The sequence below is a fragment of the Amphiura filiformis genome, chromosome 7 (genome assembly GCF_039555335.1).
Source record: "Amphiura filiformis chromosome 7, Afil_fr2py, whole genome shotgun sequence".
Classification (NCBI taxonomy): Eukaryota; Metazoa; Echinodermata; class Ophiuroidea; order Amphilepidida; family Amphiuridae; genus Amphiura; species Amphiura filiformis.
The window spans coordinates 496,627-524,383 of NC_092634.1; the positions used below are offsets into that span (position 1 = coordinate 496,627).

The following is a 27,757-nucleotide window of genomic DNA, read 5'->3' on the forward strand; positions in this document are numbered from 1 at the left end:
GTGATGTTAAGGCCAAAATAGCTCATTTCTATAGCACGGTCTTAAATTGTCAATTCGATGGGAACTTGTGTTTTGAAGACAATTTCGTGTGCCTTTAAGAATGAAATCGCGTATTTGTACACGGTAACAGAAAATAGACATGTTTTCTTTGCAAGTAGAAAAGTTTCAGGCAAAAATCTCAACTTTTTGGCACTTAAAATCAGGTATCAATCATGTCCATAGCCTAAAAAAATGAGTCTTCGAAGGGCGCACACCACTAAATAAACTCCCATTGAAATACGTGTAAATATACATGAAAGTAAGTTTGTTTTTCTACCCCATGTAAAACCATTTTTCATATTTTGATAGCACCAATGTCTTAAATAAAGATTAAAATTTAATTTAAAATGGGTTTTTTGACACAAGTTGAGACTAACTTTTAAGCTACGGGGACCTGAACAGCGCCACCCTTATTTTCAGCTTGCACGAATGCCTCCTTACCATGTCCGTACGCGGATTAGTTTTGGGAGCCAAACTTTTTGACCAGATCAAGATGCATCATTTTGTGATATTCTGAACATTTACCAATTGCATATCTTTTAATTTAATTATAATAAACAATCATGGCTACTCATCTTGCTCCCAAGGGACACCCACTTGTTTTCACTACCGACCTATGTTTACCGGGACTATCAAGGGTTACACCAAATGCGGAAGGATTTAGTGGTGTGCTGCCACAACAAGATGACTACAAGTAGCCTGTTTTAAATGTTTTCAGTTTCATATGATATTTAAAATATCTAGGGTTTTAAAGTTCTAGTACATCCTAATAATATATAAGGCCAGGATCAGACGTCTTTAATATGGACGGGTATGCAAAATTGTCCATAATGTAAAGTATTTCCCGTATAAAGTGCCTCATATCAAAACAAAAGAATCGGAAATGTACAATTTGAATAGCTATAATATAAAATATTACTATATGTCATATAGCGAATAACAATTATCATAATTATATAAAATTATAAAGCATATACAATAAATAAACGGTTCCAAAAAAGTAAGCCCCCCTAAGACATTTTAGTATAATCCAAAAGCGGCTTGATCAATTCTCTTGTTTTAAAGTTTGGAACTGATTAGTTATGCATCAAGTGAGCGGGTTTTTTGTTGCTACTTTTTATCATCTTCATTGCAAAATGCAGCCATTTATGAAATTTTCGGCCAAAAAAAAAGTTGCATTTTTCTACATAGGCTTTTTATGCTTTAATTTGTGTTTGACAATTTTTTCCCTTTAAGTGAGTAATTTAATCAAAAAGAAGCATAATTTAATTTAATTAAATTTAAGATTTTTCTGATGATTTAGGTGTCACACATTCAAACACAATTTTTATGGTTCAGTGAATAAATTAAAATGAATGCTGCAGCTTATCAATGTCTTTCAATAATGAATAGGCCTTCCTTCATGTGAGATGGCTTCCAAACATCGTTCTTCTCTGCTGTTGGTCAAGCTGGTTCCCCGTATGCTGCAGGATTTGCTGCAAAGTCCTTTAAGGTTGTGTTGTCCCTCACTTGTCCGCTTGTAACAAGTTGAGTCTTGATAACGGCCACCCATATAAATGTTTTCTGAACCATGCAAGGAATGACCAATGAAACAAGTGTATGATCCAGCATAAAAGATCTAAACAGGAATATGTTGGTCCATTGGTTAAATTAATCAATGAACACAAGATTTATCATTGAAAGTACAGTTGTTCCTTCCTAATAAATTTAATTAGAATGAAAAACTTTTGTTGATGAATAAAATTTCATAAATGGCTATATGATTACACACTGAACAAATAAAACATGTTTGAAATGTGTAAAAATTAATTCATGAGCATCTTAACTTAAGTTATTTTAATTTTAAAAAATTTAGAAACATTCCTTTTTGATTAATTTTCTTCAAGTGAAAGAGGTCTGAAACCAAAAGTCATGCATAAAAAGCCTATGTAGAAAAGCGCAACTTTTTTTTGGCCGAAAATGTTATAAATGCCTGTATTTCTCAGTGAAGATGATAAAAGATAACAACAAAACCCCGTTCACTTGATGCATAACTAATTAACTAATTTTCTTCACGTGAAAGAGGTCTGAAACCAAAAGTAATGCATAAAAAGCCTATGTAGAAAAGTGCAACTTTTTTTTGGCCGAAAATGTTATAAAAGCCTGTATTTCTGAGTGAAAATGATAAAAGATAACAACAAAACCCCGTTCACTTGATGCATAACTAATTAGCCTATGTTCCAAACTTTAAAACAAGAGAATTGATCAAGCCGTTTTTGGATTATACCAAAATTTCATGGGGAGGGGGGACTTATTTTTTGGAACTGTTTACAACTTATAAGCAAAGTAATACAGCGGATTGTTTCCTTGCAGGCTGTATCAAAATGATTGGTGGCCGGCCGTGATTATAGAAGGTAGACTAAAATATCAAAATGCAACATAACATCCATCTAATTTTTAGCTTAATACCGTAAAGATTTGGCTAATGTGCCATGGCGCACATGGGCGCATTTGCCTTGGGGAAAATGTCATGTACAAAATAATAGAAAGGCAGCTCCATTCACTGAAAATCCCAACAAGAATTAAGGGTCCGTGCCCTAGTATTTTACTGGAGGGCACTTTGTGCCTAAAATTTCATTTATGTCGGGGGAGCCCATAGTGCCATTAGGCGAATCTTTACGGTATAACGAAATATGAAATTTGTAAATTAGCCATTTCAAGATAGTTCTTCTACAAAGGACAATATCCACACCGGCCGATGGACTATATCTAAGCCGGCTGACGGACTATATATTCACGCCGTCAGGCGTGGGTCCTTCTAGATTCGACATGTCACGCCTACTAACAGCTACTGAGGACATTCAGCCAATCCGGTTAGCTGAATATCATAAGAAGCTGTCAGTAGGTGTGGCTTGGCTACCAGCATACTAGCTTCCAGTTCGTGATTTATTTACCTCCCTGGAAAATGTGCTTTGGGCCTACAATGTTAAATAAGGAAACGAAGATAGAATTCATAAAATTATATTGTGACTTTTTGGGAACACTGATTTTGCAAAATAAATAGACATTAGAATTTAGTAATCTCAATCTATTGATTTTGAAAATGCATGGATCCAGTGCTGTCGATAGTGTTGATCATTGCACTCTCAAAATCAATCGATTGGGATGACTAGCATACCACTCCCGTTTTAATCATATATAGATGCGGTTATTAAATAATGGGCGTGGTTAACAACCATATTTGGAGTCATGACGTAACTCATAACTCCTTTGGTTCAGGTCACTGTTTATTATAATGAGAGTGCGCTGCTGGGGGTAGAGAACGAATCTAGAAGGACTGACCCCAGACGGCGTGATTTGTGGCCGTGCCAGGTCAGGCAGTGGTGGATGCGATATCGCCATTTTTGACGTCGCCATTGGAGTAACACATAATCATGAAATCTTCTCAAACAATTCTAAATTTGTTATGTGGTGTCAAAGCAAAATTATCTCACTCTAAAACCGTGCGACAATGTACCACACTGTAAGTATGTTGTTTTTCAATTTATAACATATTGCATAGCCTCACTGTGAGTAAGAGAGACTGACAACAGCAACCTATGGAGAGTACACGACTCCCCTGGGAGGGGACTTTTTTACAATTTCTTTATTTTAAGTGCTACGACAGTGCAACCTACACTCAATTAAAGCTTGTGACTTGGACTTTCACTTTTTACACATATAATTTCTTTTATTTTAAGTCCTCAGCAAATAAGGACGGTAAGTTTGGGTACACCGATAACATGCGGGTATAGCCGTATTTGTGTACAAATATATAGCCTTCTAGTTACATATTAGTATGCTTCATACAGAGAAATGTTGATTATGTAGGCCAATATAATATATGCAGAAGAATGTACTGGTTATTTCTTCAAAATACGTATATAATAGTACATGTATTCAAACGTCCTTCGTGAGTTTCTTATCCATGTTCATGGTCTAGTATTGTACATTGAGTAATCGTTTTAGGTACTTTAAACTTCAAAGAAATGTTAAACTTCTTATTTAAGTGGTTTTGGTTAATACAACGGATTTTGAAACAAGGAAACTGAACAAATGCGTAATACTATAATTATTGGGTTGTGTCGTTATTGCAAAGAGCTATTGTCAAAATAATTTCCGAACATTAAAAGGCTTGCTTTTTAACAGTTCGTTTATAAGTTTAATCGTAATACTAGAGCTGTCAATCTGTGAGCTTGAAAAGTTAGTCATCATACATGCTCGTATAATAATGAATTTCAATCTTTTAGTATGATTTTCTAATTACCATCTTTTCGATATCTGTGGTTAGGGTTCACTTGTGTCGTGTAAGATGTGTTTGGAATAATCAGGAATTATTTACCTTTACATAATTATTTTGGCATCGTGGAACTTCGTAAAACAGCCTTCGAACTCCAGAGACACAAACCGACTCAAAGGACTCTATATATAATCTAATGTACATACAGGAAAATGGTTTAAACAGTTGCAGTTGTTTAACAATTGAATATATGAATACAAAACCCACCCAAGTCCATACTTTGGGCACATTGAGTTAAGCATAGGAAATTGTTGCTATACATAGGCCTGTCATATGTATGAAAGAACAACTCAAATTCATACTCTGTGTCTATTGAGCATGTGAAAAATAGCATGTATGAAAGAATCAACCATATCCAGGATTTGAGTCTTGTAACACATTGATTGAAATCCAGTATGTATAAAAGTTCACTTGTAACACATTCATTGCTGGAGAGTGAAAAAAAAAAAAAATGAGTTTAATCAAGGAAAGTGTGTGGTTTATATTACATGGCAGTATGCATTATACATTATACATACCTGTGTGCTTAATTTTGTATTATCTTACTAGTGGTAATCTCACTCCAACATTGTTGTCTTTGTATGTGATTCAAAACACCACCCAAGTCCATTATTTAAAATGAACCCCCACGAAGTCCCTGAAATGCTAATCGTCATACCTAATACAGTTTAACCCACTCATTTCCACGTAAAACTTACCATATTGACCAGGTAAATCTAACTGAAGGAATTAAAATGATACACAGGTTTTTTTCCCCTCAAAATCACTTCCCATGGACTTGGGTGGGTTTTGGATTCATGTATTCAATTGTTTTAGCAGTATTTCTTTCTGGAACATTGCTCATTACATCCAGAAGATAAGTTGTTGAAATATGGTGACAGTAAGCGTGCATATATATATATATATAATGTGCGAAAAAGAAATAACAAACCATTTGTACATTTCAGGTTGGAGAGTTTTCAGGACTCATAATTATATACATGGGCGTAACTGCTTTGGTTCGTTGGGCGTTTAGGTTTATTGTCATCATCAGCAAAATATCCAGGGTTGTGATGCTCTATGTTTGAGCGTTGAGGTTTATCGTTATCATCATTAGCAAGGTATCCAGGGTTTCGATGCTCTACATGACCATTCGCTGTATCATCTATTGTGATCTGTTGACGACCATGACGACGTTTGAAACTGTATGAAATGAAGCAAAAACACCACTTGAAATTCGGGTAGATTTACCCGTCTGTGAGGGGTATATATGGATGGCGGAAAGCTTCAAAATACGCCTAAGAATACGCCTAAGAATACGCCTAACCTTAGACGTCTAAGATGCATTCTTAGGCGTCTAAGATGCAATCTTAGGCGTCTAAGAAATTCGCGGTAGACTTAAATCAACGAATCACAGGACTAGAAATCCCAAACAACCAATCATCTTAGGCGTATTCAATTATTGACCAATGAAATCTTAGACGCCTAAGATTTTACACGCCTAAGAATTCTTACACGTCTAAGATTGACCATTTGACCGTGACTAGTGATGGACGGTATCGCAAATCCGATCAAAACGTACAACGGACGCTGTGCGTTAGAGAATATTTCGAACAATGGCTGGGTGGTGTGTTTTTAATAAACTCATTTTCTCTCCTTAGCCACCCGCGTCAATCCCAAAGAGAAGGGGTGATGGGGTGGGAGGGATAGGGTACATGTTCTCCCACCTTTCGGCACAATGGCCCATTGTTTTGTTCTTTTCAGCCCCTTTTTGACAATTCAGGCGGAACAATGTATTTTACATAATAGGCCTTTTTTCATTTGAACATAATCTATAGCAGTTGATGTTGTTGTTGCAAACTGATAAAACTTTAATTTGTTTTAAATATTTTGTTTTTCTGATGACTTGCAGTTAATGTAAGATTTTTATTTGTGTGGCTATAGTGTAAATGATGATGATAATAATGATGATGGTGATGGTGTTGTTGTTGTTGTTGTTGTTGTTGTTGTTGTTGTTGTTGTTGTTGTTGTTGTTGTTGTTGTTGTTGTTGATGATGATGATGATGATGATGATGATGGATAATACAAATGATGTCAGATGAATATTAGAGTCGTGGTGGTGATGATGATGGCAGTGATGAGGGATTAAATTTAGCATGAAATTTCACCCCCCCCCCGCACCCGCCCAGTCAATGTTGTTTTGATACTGAGATAGGAACGGACTAGTATTGGCTCCAACATTGATTGGGGGGAGGGGGTTGCAAGCAATATGAAACATTAATGTTTGCCACTCATGTTACTTGTAATGTTTAAACAAAGAGCACGTGTCTATGGTGTCAACCTGCTCACTTTTCATGTATGTTTTTCTTAACACGTATGCTATGACTGAGCCAAAATACACAGTTAAGAGACCTCGATACCTCCATTCAACAAGAAAGTTAACCTGACGGTGTAGGGTATGATGCGTTTATATCCAATACGTTCAGAGGTCAAGTTATTACTGCACACACATTATAAGGTCAACCAACTACGTCTTTATAATTCGAACAGCGTGTGACATATTTTCGCCAACTTCGGGCCCCCAGGCCAAGGCCAAATCGTCTTTTATAATTGAAGAGATCAGATATGCATAATTTCAGTCTGCAAAGTGCAAGAAGACAAGAGGTCAAATTTTCTATGTTAAAAATAGAATCATGGAGGTATATAAATATATGCTAGGCATGTTTGTTCCTCTTTGTTGTTTGTGTATTAATTTTCATCATCATCATCATCATCATCATCATCATCATCATCATCATCATCATCATCATCATCATCATCATCATCATCATCATCATATCATCATCGTCGTCGTCGTCGTCGCCGTCATCATGCTCATCAACATTAATACCTGACTACTACTAGCCACACCAAAACAGCACACCAAACCAACGAAAATAAAATCAAACCAATTAATCAATTTTGCTGCAAGTCCTCAGAGAAAATTACATTGGTGATACCATCAATCTGAGACGTGTAAGAATTCTTAGGCGTGTAAAATCTTAGGCGTGTAAGATTTCATTGGTCAATAATTGAATACGCCTAAGATGATTGGTTGTTTGGGATTTCTGGTCCTGTGATTCGTTGATTTAAGTCTACCACGAATTTCTTAGACGCCTAAGATTGCATCTTAGACGCCTAAGAATGCATCTTAGACGTCTAAGATTGCATCTTAGACGTCTAAGATTGCATCTTAGACGTCTAAGGTTAGGCGTATTCTTAGGCGTATTCTTAGGCGTATTTTGAAGGTTTCCGCCATCCATAGGTATAGGCCATTTTTAATACTTCAGCTAAAGGGGTTAAACAATGATCTTCAGATCATAGGTTTCAATACTACTGCAATAATAACGACGAACAAAAATTAGTATCAGAAGGACATTCCTCGTATTCAGAATGCAATTTGGTATGTCTGATGTGCTCTCAGATCCCACACACACACAAAAACTTTACAAAGGTGGGTGACCGAGCTCTTAAATAACAATTAACATGTTTTATAACGATTTTTTCAACAATGTTTTTGGATGCTATTGAAACGTTTTAGACCACATAACCCGACATTTAATATTATGGTAACTGTGTTCATGGAAACATTGTATTTTCGGGTATTTGTTCTCGTATACTTACCAACAGAAGACTAGGCATAAAATAATGAGTAGTACTATTGCCAATATTGCAGGCCAAGTACGCAACAGACTATGATGAGTGCTGTTTTGACTCTTGACGATGAAGCAGCTGAATAAATAAGGGGGAGATGGCACATAAAATGATTCATTATTTTCACTCACATCACAATGGACATTCATTATGGTGCTATCCCTAAAAGTATTCATCTCTTTGCAAAGATTGCGTTGGTATGAAGGTATTTTACGTAAAAGCTTTGTCATTATCATAGATGTGCTCAACATAGTCTGTTAGTGGTTCAGCCGAAAGCCGTGTATTTTAGACAAAATTAGCTACATGTATTTGAATGGGGCTTCAACTGGGTCAATACTGCTGTTTTCTTCGTTTTTTTGCCATTTCAAAAATACCAAATGTTATAAACAATTGTAATTTTTTTTTACACTTTCGCTGGGATCACTGAATGGGACTTTAAGCAGGGCGTATTCGGCACGTTTGGCAATTTATATTCTTATACATCATGTTAGACATCACGAAAATGCTCAGCTAGCTCCTTGATTAAACCTGTTTAACGTAGTGTTTTACTGACCTGATAGCGTTTCCATATCTGCAATGTCAAGGGTACAAACAGAAGATGAAGTGTTCGCCTCAATTTCAATTCTATACATAGTGTTCGAATCTAGGTTGGTAAGTTCTATTTTACTTATAGTTGAAGGCACGTGTTCAACTTGTGTGTCATGATCACTGTAATCGGGATGGTAGCGTACCTGCAAATAAATAATGTCGAACTGATTTAGAGCAATATTAATTTATTTGCATAAAGAATAGATTCCTATTTAAATCAAAGCGATTTGCATAAAGAATATATTCCTATTTAAATTTTTCAGTTTTCACTGATAGCTACTGATCACATTGTCCTCTTTTAATTTCGAGCCAACCAAAAAAGGTAAAACGAAGAAAATTGCTATTTCAATCCAGCGCGTGTAATAGCTCGCCAATCGTATTATTATTCGCCATAGAAGTTATGATGTAACAGGGCTGTAGCATCTATTCATCTCTTGTTTCGATTAGTGCATTAACATATCGGAAAATGCTGCCAATCAATATTCATAAGAGTGTACATTCAACGTCTAGTTTTCGAAATTGGGTGACTTCTGTTTGGCAGGTGTGAAATACATCTGACTGGGTGTTTTAATTACGTAACGCAAAAAGGTTTTGTCATTATTGAATGGCTTCCTAGTGCTGTTATGTGTTTAGTTTCTATAATAATAATAATTGTTATTATTTTCTTTATTCATTATTTCTTTTGCTTTCTCTGCATTTATTCTTTCTTATGCCTACACTTTAGGAGCTTATTACTCCCTCGCTCTCCTTCTAGTTCTAGTTAAGTGTTAATACGCTGTCAGGTCAGCTACCGATTTAATGATGGAACCAAGGTACCTCTCGTTCTCGTAATAGCAATAGGTTAAAACAATTTTTGAATGTATCGCCCTGCACTACAAACATGTTGCACTCATCACCTTTGTGTGCCGCTCTTTTCAAAGATACTAAGGGTCGTTTTATCTTTTCAGTTTATGTCTATTAAGTCTATTGTTCAAATACGAAAACGCAAGGGATTAAGTAAGTAGTCTGACTTCATTGTTAACTTTGAAGTACCAATCAGCTTATTTCAATAGAGACGGTTGCCTATGTCAATAAAAGCGGGAGAGACAACACCGGTGTTTTTAATGGTCTAGCGCCCTCTCGTCTTTGATGCATGCCAATCCGAATGACAAAGTGCACTTTTTTCTGTAAATACGTTGAAAATAAGCCCTTAAATCACAAAAGGTCCGCTTATGAGCCTGTCGCACCCCATGCCCTCGTTTCAATGTCTATCTCCCTATTTTGCTTCCTCCTGCCCCCCGATCAGTCTCCCCACTCCCTCCCCGGTCCCTACTCTCTCCTCTCGAGTTCTTCTCTTTCTAGTCTTTCCGTCTCTCCCTCTCTTCTCTTTCTTCCTCACCCCCTCCCACTCTCACTTGTTCAGTCTCAAGTATCTCCCTCCCTCCCTCCCCCTCCCTTGCGAAATTTATCAGTAGGCCTATGATCCATGACTGAAAATAAGCTCTGCAAAAATAAACATTTAAAATAAACCCGAGTCTTGCATATAGATTATCAGATTAGCTTGCCATTGATACGAATGAATAGAATAAATTATCTTTGCTCCAATGCAATTCTTTTGTATTGCATTTCAATATAAAACATGATTACCAAATCGCCACTTGTACGCGCCTCATTGGGAGATATTTAGCTATTTCAGACGCTCGTTTCATCACCAATATGAAAGACTTTTGCTTATAACTTGGCAACATGGTTAGTATATATTTCAATGCAAGACTATTTTTACGAGCTACTTACGCCTAGACATAAGTGCATATACACCAAACACAAGTCAATTGAAGCAGTACAATTTACCGCGAATTTAGGACCGTAAAATTTAGACTCTTCTTTTGTCTAGATTAGCACCCAACCTCTCATCTAAAGGTTTTATGTCAAAAATTAACATAACTTACCAAAACGAAAACTGAAATTCACGAGCTTCAAATTATTAGTAACTAACAAAAGGCTAGAATAAAAGATTGGTCACACCTGGGAGGCTACCACTTCAGAATAACAATGACTTACAAAAACGGATACGGATACGGATACGGAAACAGAAACTGAAAAGATAAAACGACGGTAACCTTACAAGTGCTAGTGATCAGTATGATATGAATATTCTATATATTTACTGTCCATGTAATTTATCCCTTTTCTTTGACATCTATGGTTCAATGCAGAGGTACCTCGTGAACGTACTTGTGCAGTGCTATATATTCAAATAATGTGTTAGCCTATTTCTATGGTAGTTAATCCAGTTACATCATCAATTCTACTGCGAATTGGTGGAGGGTCACGCAGCTGGGATGTACAAACAAGACGTAAGCGATAGCGATATGTACACAGATTATGCACACAAACTGGAGATCTTCGGATTTAATATAAAAGTTACATTTTACTGTAATTAAAGCACATTAGGCTTGGTCTTTCACGTGGCATTTTAGTACACCATTGACCATTGCAATCATGGCAAAGGTAGAAATTTGACAAAAGTTGGGGCGTTGCTATGGAAAAATTACTAATTATGGGTTTAACATAACGAAACTCAGTTCTTGTGAAAAAGAGAATAACATTACTCTCTGTGTGAATTTCGTAGTGTCTGAGGTACCACAGTCTGCAATGTTTGTTGAAGGGCAAATTATTGAAAAGGCGAAGGAAATGCGTATATACCGATACTCTGGAATGTTGTTGATTTTAAGGCAGCATTTGATACCATCTGGCAAGAAGTACCGTGGAAATGTATCCGATCCATCTGGACAAGATTCTAGTTGATCCCATCAATTTAAAGGCATGTACAAGAAAATCAAAATGTCGGGTATGGTTATGGTTAATGGCAAGGATGTCTCCTCTCTCCAAGCAGCCTATTAACACACAGTGTCATCGCCCCGATATCTTCATGGCAGAAATCGCCATGGTAGGTAGAATCCACAGCCACGCATGGCCATTTTGTTCCGACCTTTGAGACGCATAATGAGCCGAGGGCATCCGACTAAGGCTACTGACAATAGCCTGGTAATTGACCTCTCTGTGTGTGAGTGAGCATGTACACGCCATTGATGAGGTCAATGGTCATGTGCTTTTAGACTGCTTGCACGACTGCTTGCGATGTCGGTGTGTAACACATGCCGCGAATTTGTGATGAATGATGTCCAGAAATTAGAAAGCGAAACCAAGAAGGGCTGTATACACATCAACAGTATCGGATATTACACGGAAAAACGGAAAGTGACCGCTTATGGGTTCGAATTTCAACCAGCCTAACCATGAAGCTCCCGTGACCAAGTGGTTAAGGCGTAGGTCTCGTAAACCTGAAGTCCTGTGTTCGATTCCCAGGCGGGATCACTTTTTCTACTTGTCTCCTTTATTATTTGCGACGGCGAACCTGATGAAAAATATTGTTTATTTAGTATCGGATATGCTAATTATACAACCCTCTTGGACCTTGTGTTGCAGGGCTCCATATTTCCACCAAAGTCTGCAGTAACTGGGGTATGATGAAAGTCGACCCCTCGAAATGCATGATATCATGTGTAAAGATCCACGAGATATCACACTTGACAACACACCAACGTCACCAAGTGACAAAGTGGAAGATTTTGTTTTCTGTTGGATATTCTTAGTCAGTGGGAGTGGTCTATACGTAGACACATAATCTGATTGGGCAATCGCATGATTTGGGTGTCGTCTATCAGGCTGTAGACGACCCCACGTCATCATGAGTGTTGATAACGCGTAACACGCTCATAGAGGTGCGCCTATGTATCGCGTTGTATGCGTAGACGCAGTGCGGAATACTCGCACGCGCTAGCAGTACGCGCAACAAAAGATGTAAAGTTGTAAACAAGTTTCGTTCATTTTAGAAAAAGGGGAGTTTTTATGACGGTAACTTAATTTTTGCTTTAAAAATAGTTTACAGTTATTAAAATAATATTTAACTGACTAAGAATGAGAATAAACGACAGGAATTTTTATATTGACTATCCTCTACCTATGATAGACGACAGGCAGGTCCAATATTTTCATCGTAGTGGATACCGGCTGCGCCGGCATCCACTACTCAAAATATTGGACCTGCCTGTCGTCTATCACACGGTAGAGGATAGGCAAAATAAAATTTCCTATCGTTTATTCTCTAAGTAATTTACCACAGTAGAGGTTGATGATAAACGGTGTACCAAATTAGCAAACTGGGTATTTGAGAGACTAAAAAGCCTCATCTGCTCGAACCAATACATGGGAAGGTCACTCAAAATGAAGATTAACAGAGCTCTTAATCCTCCCTCTTGGTCTTTAATAGATAAAAGCAAGCGTCAGATATTCCTGATGAGATGTTTTAGGTCTAAACGTGGTGTTATACTAACATGACTAGATCAAGATCCCAGACAAGAATGAGGAGATCAGGCGCAGGCTGCACCATGGAAGTAAGAGACATGGAAGCTGGTCGATCCAACACCTATTGAATTATTTACGTAACATTCTATAGAGGGTACGTATCAAGGTATTGTGATAACAATGTAGTCAGCGTGTCTTTGATGTGGATCATACTTGCCGCCGTTATTGCCAGTTCGTTTATTTATAGGTATATTATTATGAGCAAAAATCGAGTTTTTCTTGATTATGTTTCAAGTGTGTTGTTTATATTCGGAAAAAGTGACAAGGATATTAGATTTGTAATCCATAATTACAAAAATCCAATCAAAATACCGATTTCTACCCTATACTTATATATTTTCTTAAATTTCAAAATATTGGAAATCATGCATTTACTTCTAAACCGCTAATTAGGCGTAAAAATTGATATGTGCACTTGGCACATGCGTTACATTATAAAATTAATCCCGCATCTATATGTGTGCCCGGGGCTGCCCGAAATTGCTGTTGACCAGAGTCGGGTATTATTTTTAAATTGTGAGTAAAATAAATTGTATTTAATTTCATTTTCTGTTTTAAAACTGCTATCTGAGAGTCTAGCATATATACATTTAATCGGTAGGTTTTTCACATAATTACATACCTTTAATAAAATTGTATAAATCAGGAAAGTTGAAAAAGAAGGAGGAAGAACGGAATTATATCCTTGAGATAATCCCGTAGGTTATCCTGTCGCACCTATTCATAGTCCTTTATTCTCAAGTAGTTACACATCTACTTGAAAGTAGCCTTTGATGTGATGTACCTTGCCGACTACGGTTGATTAATTTTCACTCCAGAATTGAAACCATATCCAATGTTTCTATAGATAATTCCTTGAAAGTATGACACGTGTGTGTTAAGTACCTGATGTTGCTCTGCAGGGATACCGCACGTGGATACTATAAGAAAGAAATGTAGTTTTGTAAACATTCCAAAAAAATCCGCCCATTTTGGAATATATATTAATTATTTAGGAGAGTGTTTTAGGATTTTGTTAGAAACGGGATGATTTTTGATCATCTATATTTTATTGTTTTAATGTATTTTCCTGTCATTTCCTGCAAACCTAATAAAGATATTTTGATAATTGAAAATAGTCTGTATCATAAATCGTAGAGGTTGAAAGCGTAACCAAGCGTGCAAAATTATTATTTGCCATGGAACTTCGGTCATATTTTATTTGAAATAAACTGGATGTTAGGATCTGCATGCATGGTATGCATGGTATTGATGGTATACAGACACTGACCTTTCCCTAAAACCAGTAAGCAGCAACTTGTGTATCACACCCGTCATGGGTTCGAACCCTTTTGTTGTATTTTATTGTTAAACCTAAACAGCGTGATTGCTTTTGAATGAGCGGCAACACACATATTTTGTTTGAGGATAGCTGGATCTATCTCCTTCTTTTACATCTTCTCTGTATAAATTAAACTGATAGCATTCTGATCATTACGTAGGGATTTTATAAGATCTGTTTGTGTTCATAAAATTAGTCATGCACTGCGGTAATATAACACAGCCCATTGTCAGGACTTAGTACACGACCTCGTACTGCTATTGATTTTTAAGCGGGAACTTTGATTTTAGACATGGTACACGTTGACCATGCATTGACTCAATTGTTCCCCTTCCACCTGCACTTCTTTTGTTCAGTACCGCGGCAAGTATGATACTAACTTTGATGTAGTATTTGACCAACTTCCATGTCTCTTACTTCCATGGCTGCACGTAACAATAACAAAGACCACTGTGAAAGAATCACGGGTGCAATGGTTAGGCCATGTTGTGCGTGCCAAACAACCGTCTCCCTCTCAGTGGCGGCGCCACGGGGGCATGGGGGTGGTCAAATGCCCCCCCCAGTCTGAACTCTTGCCCCCCCCCTGTTGCCCCCCAGAAAAAATCCCAAAATTACGAAAATTTCCACTTTTTGCTGTAATTTTGCACAAAATTTGTTGATTTTGCCCCCCCCCCTGAAATTCACTTTGCCCCCTCGTGCCCCCCCCCCCATTTCCTGTCGCCGCCACTGCTCCCTCTCCAAGCATATCAGAACAACTTCACTGTCCCAGGCCACCAGGTCGCCCGTCTACCAGATGGGAAGACACAATACAGGGAGGCAGGATATGCTGAACGTCAGGCCCAAGGAAGACTGGACTTGTGTAGAGTGGAGGAGAATGACTCAGAGGAGAATTTCCAAATATTTTAAACATACATTATAATGTTTTGTAACAACATAACTTGGGTTGTGTTGGTAAATAAATATAATAGAAATATAAAAGAAACTTATTGTAAGCAAAGTGTGTCCCAAAATGCTGGTGATTCTAAGAAGATGTGGAAAGCGCTTAACGATATTTTGCCTCACAAAGCTTCTCCTAGTCCCTCATCAATCACTATTGATGACGAGGTGTGTACAAGTGTTAATGATATTGCTAATGGTTTTAATAAGTACTTTACAGGTGTTGCTGCTAAACTTGTTGATAGCAATGGTACTATTTGCAATGATGAATCTGTTTATGTTGAAGATAAACCAATTGGCGATTGCTCTAAACCCGTACTTGATTTACCATCTATTTCAAGTGAATTTATTTGTAGAGAAATTGACCTCATGAGTGAGAAAAAGGCCACTGGTCTTGATGACATTGGTAGCAAAATTTTAAAATTGGCCAAACCTGCTATTTTGAGCAGCCTTGTGTGCATTATGAATTTGTCTTTGAGTACAGGTGTGTTTCCCGATTTATGGAAAGAAGCTAAAGTAGTTCCTCTTCACAAAGGTGGTGATATGTCAATTAACAACTTCAGGCCGATTGCCATCCTTCCTGTTGTGAGCAAAATCATTGAAAAGGCTGTTCATAAACATTTGTATGATTATTTAAGTGAAAACAAGCTGATTAATGAAAATCAATCAGGTTTTAGGCCTTTTCATTCTACTGAAACATGTTTGTTAAACATGGTTAATGATTGGACTAATAGTATAAATTCTGGTAAAATGATTGGTGTTTCGTTTATAGATTTGCGCAAAGCATTCGACACCGTCAATCACGACATATTGCTCAGTAAACTTAAAAAATTGGGTGCTTCTGCCACTGCACATGAGTGGTTCAGTTCATATTTATCGTGCCGCACCCAGAGAGTGTGTTTTAAAGATACTATGTCAAACTCACGCCCTGTTTCAACAGGTGTCCCCAGGGCAGTATACTAGGTCCATTGTTTTTCCTTATATTTATCAACAGTATGAACAAAGTAATTTCCCATGGTCAAATATCTATGTATGCTGACGACACAACACTCTCCGTCAGTGGTAAAGACCCCCAAGATATATCTGCTAAATTGTCTTCTGATCTTGATTCAATAATGAATTGGTTGAATGTTAATAAATTGTTTTTGAACACTGATAAGACAAATGTTATGTTGATTGGAACTGCGAGTAAGTTAAGGAATGTTAATGAGAAAGATTTTTCTGTATTTGTTAATGGTAAACAACTTGAAAGAGTAAGAAAGGCAAAATGCCTAGGTGTTGTTGTTGATGATCAGTTAAAATGGCATGATCAAGTTAATAGTATTATTCAAAAGGTTTTCTGTAAGATTGGGCTATTAAGACGTCTGAAACCTTTCCTTGAAATTGATACATTAAATGTTATTTTTAAATCGTTTGTTCAGCCTATATTTGACTATTGCAATATCTCATGGTATGGTCGTTTTAAAGATGACAGTTCCAAACTTAATGTTCTTCATAAACGCTGTGCAAGAGTGATTTTGAGCGTGAACAACTTTACTTCATCTGATTTCATGTTTAGAATTCTTGGTTGGGAACGGCTTCACACTCGTAATGATTATTTTAAAGCACTAATGGTTTATAAATCTCTTAATGGCTTGGCGCCACATTATCTTGCAAAAATGTTTAACCATGTATGTACAACTCACAATGTTAACACATGACAGGCTGCTGCTGGCCAGTTGGCTTTGCCACCTTCAATTCATGGATATGACTTAGAATGTTTTAAATCATCGTTCAGTTACAGTGGTGTAAAATTATGGAACAACATTGAAAATGATATTAGAAACTCAATAAATGTGCAAACTTTTACACGGTATTACAAAAATGTATATTTTCACCAGTTTTAATCAAATAGTGTATAATGTAAATAACATCTTGAAATATATATGTTACTGAGTTATTATGTGTTTTATATGATGTTTTTATGGATCAATGTTCATTTAATAATGGCATGTGAGTTTTAATAATTATTGCAAACTGTACAAATGTATTTGAGATTTATATTCTTTTAATGTATCTTTTAATAATGGCTTGAGTTGTAAAATGTATAATTATATTCTTTGTAATTCTCTATAATTATATTCCTTTTATGTATTTTGCAGGGCCCCGTGTTAGACCAGCTTCGGCTGAATCGGGCTACCCTGGGTAAACATGCTGTAAATAAATAAATAAATAAATAAATAAATAATATAATACGTATAAATGATATCAGAACAATAATCACATCAAACAAGTACGTTTATAAAATAAAATTTTTGATACTGTCACAAAACAATAACTTACATAGTATTCGCTTGCTGGCTGGTATGGAATCCATGATATCAGTAGGGCAGTAGACTTAGCCTTAAGTAGAGCGATCACTGTGAAAAGAAAAAATAGGTTAATTATTTCAAACATCCTGTAGAAAATTATGGACAATAAAATAAGTCATTATTATCATTCATAATCTAGGGACCCAGCTTCCCAGCAAACACAAAAACGTTTTTAAAACGTTTTAAATAAGTTATATTTTGGGTTTTGGTTTAGGTAAAAACGTTTTAATAACATTAAAATTTCGGGTTATATAAAGGTCATGAAATCGTTTTAAAACGTTTTGTATGAAAACACACTACAACAATATTTTAAAAATGTTTTCGAAATGTCATTGTAAACTATTTTTGCAAACATTTTTGGCCAAATATTGTGTCAACACTTAAATAACATTATGTTAAAATATTTGCACCCAGCAAACACAGAAATGTTCTTAAAATGTATTTTACAAAACGTTTTAATAACATTTAAATGTCGGGTTATATAAAGGTTGTGAAAACATTTTAAAAACGTTATTGTAAATATTTTGGGCAAACATTTTTTGCAAAATATTTTTTCAACCCCAAAATAACATTCTTTTTGTTTTTGGAATGTTATTAAAACGTTTTTATACCCTTTATATAACCCGATATTTTTGCTGTGCAGTAAATTACCAACAAATGTTATTTAATGTTATGAAAACGTTTTATACCATTAATGTACCCTTTATATAACCCGACATTTAAACGTTTTCTGACAACCTTTTATAACCTTTTGCGAATGATGTCGAAAACGTTTTGTGTTTGCTGGGTTACCTTCTAATGTAGCACAAAATGTTTAAATTGAGCAAAACGAAATATGTTAACCATAATAGTAAATTATTATGACAATGTCTTAAATAATATATTACGCGTACTTACAGTTAACATCTACGTTAAATGTACAAGTCTGGGGCTTCCTTGAATCATCTGTAGTACTTAATGAAACCACCGTTTTTCCTCTAGGAAAAAGATAGGAAGAAGAATCGGAACTTTCCTGAACGTTGGAAGAGAACACAGGACCAGTCAGCTCATCCCAGTTGAATCCAATTGGTAATAGGTCGTCTTTAGGTATGGAAGCTGTGGTTGATCCTGTGTCTGATTGTAGCTGAGTCCATGGCTGTCCTGACCTAGATGCGGGACAAATCAATTCTCGATATCCTGAATCTGCGTAGGAAAATTTAGAGGACTATGATTTAAGGGCTCTGGTATGAACGTTTGCGCAGTATTTTTTGTGGGACATGAGAGCACATTAGAATTGTATTCTGAATACGAAGAATGTCCTTCTGATGTCAAATATTTTAAATATGTTTTAAATACAAATTTTATGGCAAATTATTGAAAATTGATATTTTTGACATTTAACAGTCCTCGAAGTAAAATTTATAAATCTAATGATATTTTCCTAAAGTGTATATAGCTAGGAGGAAAAGCCGACGGTCATTTGAAAATGTTGATCTTTCGTATTGAAGATCTAGAATTTTTCCCTAAAACACCTAAAAAATTCAGGTCTTTTTCGGGAAAAAATGTGTATCTTCAATACGAAATGTCAAATTTTTCAAATGATCGTTGGCTTTTCCTCCCATCTACATACACTTTAAGTACATATCATTAGATTTATAAATTTCGAGGACTGTTAAATATTAAAAATAACAAACATATCAATATTTAACATTTTGCCATAAAATTTGTATTATATTGCCAATTCCAAAAACTTATTTGATATCAGAAGGACGTTCCTAGTATTCAGAATGCAATTCGATATGTCTGATGTGCTCTCATTTCCCACAAAATGCTGTGCAAACGTTGTTACCAGAGCTCTTAAGCTTGGTAAATTACAATATTTGCGTAGTAGTGGATGCATGCAGCCGCTGACCAAGTCCTTATTCACGATTCCTACTATGAAAGATAAAGGACCGTAATTCCGAAGGGTAATTATTTGAATTAACAATAAGGGTCAATATTCGGAAATAACAATAAGGGTCATGAATCCTTCATTATTCCGAATAATCGGTTAATAATTAGGTATCAATTGTTTGAGTAAAGAATCTAAACATTTTTGCCGCGCAATATGTCCAAGAGAGGCGTACGGTAGCCCGGATAGCCCGAGTTTTTACAAGCCGACGACAAAGTCGGCTTCTTCTGTTTTACGCTAATTCTTTCTTTCTTTCTTTCTGGCAATCTGCCTCTTCTTCTACAAACAAAATGCGCCGAAGCTCTAATTAATACATGTTGGTCACTAGTGGCATGGGTATTCAGGGTGTTCACAGCTTGATCATTGCTTGACCTTTGACCCCGTATGCAATACAAACTAAATTTGAACAACAAGATATGTCAAGTTATAGTGCTGCATATGATAGACCTTAGTGAGACAAAACAAAAAAGTCAATGGTGACCTCCTTGTACAATGTTTACTTTGGGGTCAAAAGGTCAAAATGTGTAAAATTTCAAACAACGAGGTATAGCAAATCTGAGTGCTGTATATGATAGACCTTAGTGAGACAAAATAAAAAGTCAATGGTGACATCTTTGTACAATGTTTACTTTGGGGTCAAAAGGTCAAAATGTGTATAATTTGAAACAACGAGGTATGGCAAATCTGAGTGCTGCATATGATAGACCTTAGTGAGACAAAACAAAAAGTCAATGGTGACCTCTTTGTACAATGCTTACTTTGGGGTCAAAAGGTCAAAATGTGTAAAATTTGAAACAACGAGGTATGGCAAATCTGAGTGCTGCATAGACCTTAGTGAGACAAAACAAAAAGTCAATGGTGACCTCTTTGTACTTGGGGTCAAAAGGTCAAAATGTGTAAAATTTTCAAACAGCGAGGTATGGCAAATCTGAATGCTGCATATGATAGACCTTAGTGAGACAAAACAAAAAGTCAATGGTGACGGTCAAAGTTTAGGGGTCAAATTTTGAAATTGATCAAAATTGACCCATTAATGTTATATTTACTGCCGGCGGCTTGTACTCAGAATCTATTGACTCTAGTTCACACTGTTTTTAATACGTGAACAATGATACAACTCTGAACAACGTCAAGAACCAACAAGAGAACACTAACCTGGTAATTGAGTTGTTGCTTCTGCAGTAAACATTTTTGTTGTGTAGCCACATAAATCTGGTGCTTCATCACTCTTGTCATCACAGTCAGGAAATCCATCACACTGCCAAGTCCCATGAACACACCTACTTCCATCAGCACATAGGGTATATCCTACAAAACACGCAGCTGTAAGTAACATTCAGGCTGTCAGTTGCAATGTCGATCATAACTTTGTATATCACTCATACATAAAGTCTAGATAATTCTTTGCTTAATTGTAACATTCAGGCTGTCAGTTGCAATGTCGATCATAACTTTGTATATCACTCATACATAAAGTCTAGATAATTCATTGGTTAATATTGTAACATTCAGGCTGTCAGTTGCAATGTCGATCATAACTTTGTATATCACTCATGCATAAAGTCTAGATAATTCATTGGTTAATTGTAACATTCAGGCTGTCAGTTGCAATGTCGATCACAACCTTGTATATCACTCATACATAAAGTCTAGATAATTCATTGGTTAATTGTAACATTTAGGCTGTCAGTTGCAATGTCGATCATAACTTTGTATATCACTCATACATAAAGTCTAGATAATTCATTGGTTAATTGTAACATTCAGGCTGTCAGTTGCAATGTCGATCATAACTTTGTATATCACTCATACATAAAGTCTAGATAATTCATTGGTTAATTGTCATTTACATTTTTACCATCAGCTTCTCCGTGTAATAGTTTTTGGTGACCCAATTCATTGGGTCCGCTAGTATTCCATGATGAAAATTCTGATACACCCCGCCCCCCTTCGACCTGGGCCTCAAGGAAGAACAGATGATTAATTGTGTTTTCAACTGATTGAGTGTCCCAGGTTAAAGAAGAAATAAAATAAACAAACAAAACAAACACCATTGTGACGTCACCAAATAAAGCCTCATATACCACAACTTGAGGTCATATTTGAATTTTGAGGGTTATTGAACTTACGCTACACAATTCCAACTGTAATAAAAGTAACATCATTTCCCATCGCACCAGCTCTTTAGCCCAGTACAGCCTGTCTCAAAAAAAATTGTGCAAGTGAAAAGCGCCCTCTGTGGCAATTAGAAAATACCGTTTTGACATGATGCTTACATCAACGTCACGGGCGCAGTCTTAGCTCTCAAATGCCGTTTGTTCTGTTCAATTTGCTTGTTCCAATTTCTAGATATGTTTATTTAACAACGAAAGGAAAAATCACAATTGTGCCACTTTTACTAGGGAAGAGAGCTGTACATGTAAATCAAAGATAGCTGATGTTGATGCGTCTAATGCACTCCCCCTTTCGGGCGCATGCATTAGACGCATCAACATCAGCGTGCGTACATTATTTTGTCTAATATCTCTCTCAACAAGTAATACGCGTTCATTAACCTATAACATGTATAAGTGCGCAATGTTTGTTTGTCTTTTAACATGTCTGTAGTGACTAAGAGAACAGTATTTACCATGATAAAATCATTGACATGCACATGTACTTAATTTTTACAGCAGAATGTGACATATTTATTTATCTTTTAATATCTTTTAAGTGCAAAAAGAGAATCATCATTCCTGCATCATGATAAAACAGTAAAAACAGTCAGAAAATTGTTGTATTGTGTAATTGATGCATTCTTTTAATTTTACGAAGGAACTCCTGATAAACTCGATGCTATCACTGTTACATGTAAAGCCCTCTTCCCTAGTAAAAGTGGCACAATTGTGATTTTACCCTTTCGTCTTTAACTAAACATATCTCGAGATTGAAACATGCAAATGGAACAGAACAAACGGCATTTGAGAGCTAAGACTACGCCCTTGACGTTGATGTAAGCATCATGTCAAAACGGTATTTTCTAATTGCCAGAGAGGGCGCTTTTCACTTGCACAATTTTTTTTGAGACAGGCTGTATGTCTGTATAATTGAATGACCTTTGAACGTGCACATCTGAACGTGTTCCCATTATTTTCCTGCACCTTTTTAGAGTGTAATATAGAAACGGTGTCCAAAATATCTGTGCCAAAAATCACTTGCCCCGCCCCTTCGACCTGCCAAAAATCGCTTGACCCCACCCCTTTCGACCTGCCAAAAATGTGGGCTCCCCACCCCTTTTTGGCCTGCCAAAAAATCGTTGCACACAGGGTGTCCAAGAAAAAATTACCTAGTGAATAAAATTGAACGTAACTCGAGAACTAGACATCAGATTCAAAACATTTAAAATTTAGCACATAGCCTATTTTATTGTGCATCACATATGAATATTTTATTTGATTCGGTTGAATGGTTGCGAAGAAATTGACAATTACATAATGCGCGCATCAATTCAGTTCATTCCAAGTTTGATCAACAGGCGCTTTTTTCATACTCGCTCACCGCTTCCTAAAGTTTGTGTATCTCATTAAATTTAGTCCACATTATCCATTTTATAATCCGACGGTGTTATATTATTCATGCTTTGCTCGAGAAAACTTTGATTTCTGCAATTGGAAGCTTTCCAACTTGAATTCTTTCAGGTTATGCAATTATGTTATATTTTAACTTTCCAAAGAACATTTGAGCCAATAATGACAATGAACAAGTGCTTACAGCTTTACGTGTGATTTTTGATACCGTGCAACATTAATGTTGAAGTTTTAAAAGATTTAAACTTTGCATTACAATTTCTTGGAAATATTACAAAAACATTAATATGTGTGAGAATCTTTTTTTTCAGCCTGATGGAATTCTTTATGCAACATTTATATCAACATTAACGAAAAAAGATATTTACAAGTACCGAGCATCATCTTACATGCAAGCTTTCATTTTCAATATTGTGCAGGTTTTCAAATTTGAACAAAACCTGCAAATGTTTTGCTAAAAACAATTTATTTAAAAAGAACGAAAAGGATTTCGCGGTACAAAATATAAAGCACATGGACAGTTAACTGGTGCGCATTGTGTTGCATGATCTTTCTTTTAAACTTGGAATGAAGTGAATTGACGCATGAGTTATGTAATCAGTAATCACTCATTTCTTCGCAGTCATTCAACCGATTCCAGTAAAATTTCAAAATGGGCTACACGCTGATTTTTAGATTTTTGGATTCTGATGTCTATTTCTCGACCTACGTCCAAATTCATTCCCCCGGTAATTTTTTCTGGGACACCCTGTATTAAAAATTCCACGATCTAATTATTCTCTGGGAGACCGTGCTTTTTCTACTGTTGCACCAAAACTTTGGAACTCGCTTCCTTATAATCTGAGACAATCAATTTCTGTTGATCAGTTCAAATCTGGACTCAAGACTTTCTTATTCAATGCTGCGTATAATGTCAACTAATATTTGTTTATCATACTTATATACTACTCTGTATTTTTGTTTTACATGTATATATTAAGGATTCTTTGGTTCATGTTGATTGTATTTTGTATGAAATTGTATAGAGCTAACAATTCGGATAGTTGATTTGTTTTATTCAGCTATACTTTTTGTTAACTCTGTTTTCATGTATACTTGTTTGTATGTGTATCTAGTTTTCTGCGCCTTGGATTAGATTTAATTTTCTATAGATAAATGGCGCATTACAAATGCTTATTTATTATTATTATTTATTATGATCCACAGTTTCCATGACAATTTCACTTGGACCTTCCGGACTTGCGCGAGAGTCTTTCAAGTTTGTTGATGCTCTCAAATAGAAGTTGAGCCCGGTTGGCTTGACTATTTATAGACTGCGAAGCATTGTCAGTTTTCGTAGAAAGTTCCTTGAAACAAGTATTTTGCTTCTACAATTGGGATTGTAAATCCCCTATTTCCTTTCCTTGGAAGTCGACAGTTTTACAAATATCAGCTTTAAAAGTGTCCAGCTCATTTCTGATATTATTTTGTCCCTTGATCAACTGATTCAAAGAAGCCAGCACCATTTTCTGAAGTCCTGTTTTTCTTTATTGCGCACTGGTGACTCCATTGAATGGGAATGTGATTGATTCTCACTAGAGAGATTGCGAAGAGGCGTTCACTGCTAACGCCATACGGGTTACGTATTACGACATTGTGCGGTAGAACGTTATATAGTGTCGTTCACATCCAAACTAGTCTCCTACACAGCCAGTTTGTGTCGGTCCTAACGCTCGTCGTTCCTAGTATGTTCGTGATAGCCGTATGCAGTCTTGACCCGAGACTACATCTAAACGCAATTGCAAGCACCCATTGATTCACCTTGGGTACATCAAACCAGAGAAGGTAGAATAGATTCTCTCATCGAACCCACTTTCCTTGGTATTGATATGCAAATACGACTGGCAGTATCTATTGCTCTAAGCATTCAGTCCAGATTAGCGATATTTGAGTTATGCGGGCTATTGGAAAATGAGTAGGCCTAGGCCTATTGTTCATACGTGTATGCTATTTGTCTAAATAACCTAAACAGAGTTTGGTGTTGTGTGCCTTCTAATTCGCCATATTATTCGAAAAACAAGAAACAAACCCCATTATCATAGTACCCTGTTTACTCATTAAAGCAAAATGAAAATAAATAATCTAATATGCCTAGTTCGATTACTACCATTTAAAAACATTTTGGTGTTTGCTGAATAGTATCCATAAGCAAAACACTTTGACAGCTGTTTAACGCAATGAAACAGCAATGGCGAAAAATGACGTTGTACGAACTTCTGTTGCCCGTCCAAAACAGACAATTCATACCGCATTATGCCATAATACGACACGATCTTGACTAAAACGCCTTTTCGCAAGATGATTTTCGGACGGCATTCTCTACACACGCGAAATGAATAGGCAATATGCCCGTTCGAATTCGCGTCTAAAATAATCGAAATTTATTCACTTCAAATTGTAACCCCAAAATGGATTTTATTACATGTCGGACTCTACTTGTTCTATTTGGATATTTTGATTTACTTCATAACACGACAAACATAACTTTTTTTGTTATTTTGGAACGTCATTTCTTGCTACCAACCGCAACGTACCGCCTTACGGGAATTCCACGATTAACCAATTCACAATAGATGCCACCCTCTAGAGGGCATAATAACTAATTTTCGACTAATGTAGCATGCGGTTGGCTTCCCCCCGGGCTTCCCGTATCACGTTTCACGTATATTTCGGAATCGCTCTACTATCACGGCTTTCACTGGCTTTCACGGGTGTTGAACTCGTTGGATGAGGTGGTGACAAGCCCGTTGAATGCTGTGAGCGCCCAGGTGAACGCTGTGTATGTGTATCCATACTGGCCATGCTACTGTTCAAATTTGGCACTGTTTTCGCCCGGGGGGGCACTCCCAAGTTGACATACGCCATGTGCCCATGAAAAGACGCCGTAAGTTTTGGCAAATCCTACACCCAATGACCCCATTTTGCAGTAGCCTACACTGAATGACCCCTTTTTGAACAATTAGTCCTCAAAATTGACGTTTAGGCGCGCTTCGCGCGCATTTTGAACAAAATTAAATGTGTTTTGTCTATTTTGTACTGTAAAATTGGGTAAAAAAAAATAGCGACCTAGGAGGTGAAAATAAAGAAAATTTCCTAGTGTCTCGGAGAGCTGCATAATATGCGTGTTACTCCATCAAGTATTTCTAGTACATGTCCCGCAAGCTGGCACGATATAGCTTAAACCCGACCCTGTTGCGTGTTACAAAATGTGACGTGCCATGTCAAAAGGAGACATTTTTGGGCATGCAGGATCGTAAATGGAGAAAATTTATAGCCAAAAATCTGCCCGGGGTGATTTTTTCACAATTAAGGTTTGTTGCGAATTTGTGATGTTATTATTAAATGTTTAGTTTCAGATCGGAATATAACTGGCATCTCGTATTTTAGAGGTAATTCCTACTCTCAAAATTGTCAATAATATTTTTAAAGGCCGATATCACAATTTCAAATTTTATAATACCATACGTTTGTGAAGGTTGTTATTCATCCAGGTATAATCAAATATAAAATTAAACTTGTTAAAACTATTCAACTGGACTCACGGTTTTGAGAGGCAACGCTTTCACACCGACAGACCAATAGACGGCCTGAAGATGCACCTAGGATAAGGTGTGAAACCGTTGCCTCTCAAAACCGTGAGTCCAGTTGAATAGTTTTAACAAGTTTAATTTTATAATACCATAACTTACAAACTTAATATCTTCGCTTAGGAATGTCCGATTTCATTGGGAAAACGGGATTGTGGAGCCATATATCTCTATATTATGTGTAAAAACCTCAAAGTTTTCAGGCTCCAAAATGGAGCATGTGACACGCAGTATCTAGCTATACTCCGGTCCCATCAGGACATGAGACCAATCTTGTCTTAATCCATAAACGAACACAGGTGGTGTCTCGCACAACCCTATTATTATTGGATACTATCTATTAAGAAATGAGTTCAATCTGTCATCATCAACTATCATTTTTTTAAATTTATTTATCAGCTATCATAACAGAATAAGATGATGATTTTCGTCAAAATTTCACAGTAAAGAAGGTGAAAAGAGAAGCTTAAAATTCAATTTCACAATTCTCGAAGAAAAACATACACTGTTTTGTACTAGTATTGATATGTTGCATTTGAGAAGTACGTTTGATTGGTCTTGAAGGTTGTAAACACCACAATGCTGTTAACGTTGTAGCAACGTTGTGACAACATATAACGTTGTTTCACGATATCACTAACTTACCAGATACATGCCTAGCCGTAGTCCCGGCCGTAGTCTCCATAATCATAGTAGTAGGCGGCCTCGTAGTATACATCTCCATCGTAGTAACATTGATTGAACTTGGAGAAGGATCCTCACAGAACCAATTGCCATCGTTGCCGTGAACTTGCAAAACGCACAGGGAAATGACAAATATAAGTACATGTATACATATGAATACACTGTAACTGCACCTGAATATCACCATTTTGTGGTTGATTGTTGAAGTACTTGGAACTTTATAGAATTATAGGCCGATCTATACACTCGTTTTGATTTCTGATCGATGATCTGGGTTCCGGATAGCAAACAGCGTTTGATAAGAAAGATCACGAGCAAC

The 27,757-nt window shown here is 36.5% G+C and overlaps 1 protein-coding gene across 1 annotated transcript; it reads right to left on the bottom strand.

Annotated features, from left to right (window-relative positions):
* Nucleotides 1-3,753: 3,753 nt before the first annotated feature.
* On the bottom strand, nucleotides 3,754-27,502 carry LOC140156210 (uncharacterized). The gene is made up of 7 exons (XM_072179215.1): nucleotides 27,400-27,502; nucleotides 20,718-20,885; nucleotides 18,530-18,814; nucleotides 17,604-17,680; nucleotides 8,583-8,760; nucleotides 8,000-8,107; nucleotides 3,754-5,539 (listed from the first exon to the last, which is right to left on the bottom strand). The coding sequence occupies exons 1-6, from the start codon at nucleotides 27,476-27,478 to the stop codon at nucleotides 8,034-8,036; spliced, it is 861 nt and encodes a 286-aa protein (XP_072035316.1). The 5' UTR covers nucleotides 27,479-27,502; the 3' UTR covers nucleotides 3,754-5,539; nucleotides 8,000-8,033.
* Between the last annotated feature and the right edge of the window lie 255 nt (nucleotides 27,503-27,757).

Bases quoted from the DNA above. Each gene is read 5' to 3' on its own strand.
- LOC140156210 (XM_072179215.1), bottom strand. From the start codon at position 27,478: ATGGAGATGTATACTACGAGGCCGCCTACTACTATGATTATGGAGACT. The intron at 18,815-20,717 runs GTTAGTGTTCTC...TTTCCTACGCAG, and splicing joins AGCAACAACTCAATTACCAG to ATTCAGGATATCGAGAATTG. The intron at 8,761-17,603 runs GTAAGTTATTGT...ATTTATTTGCAG, and splicing joins AGCCAGCAAGCGAATACTAT to GTACGCTACCATCCCGATTA.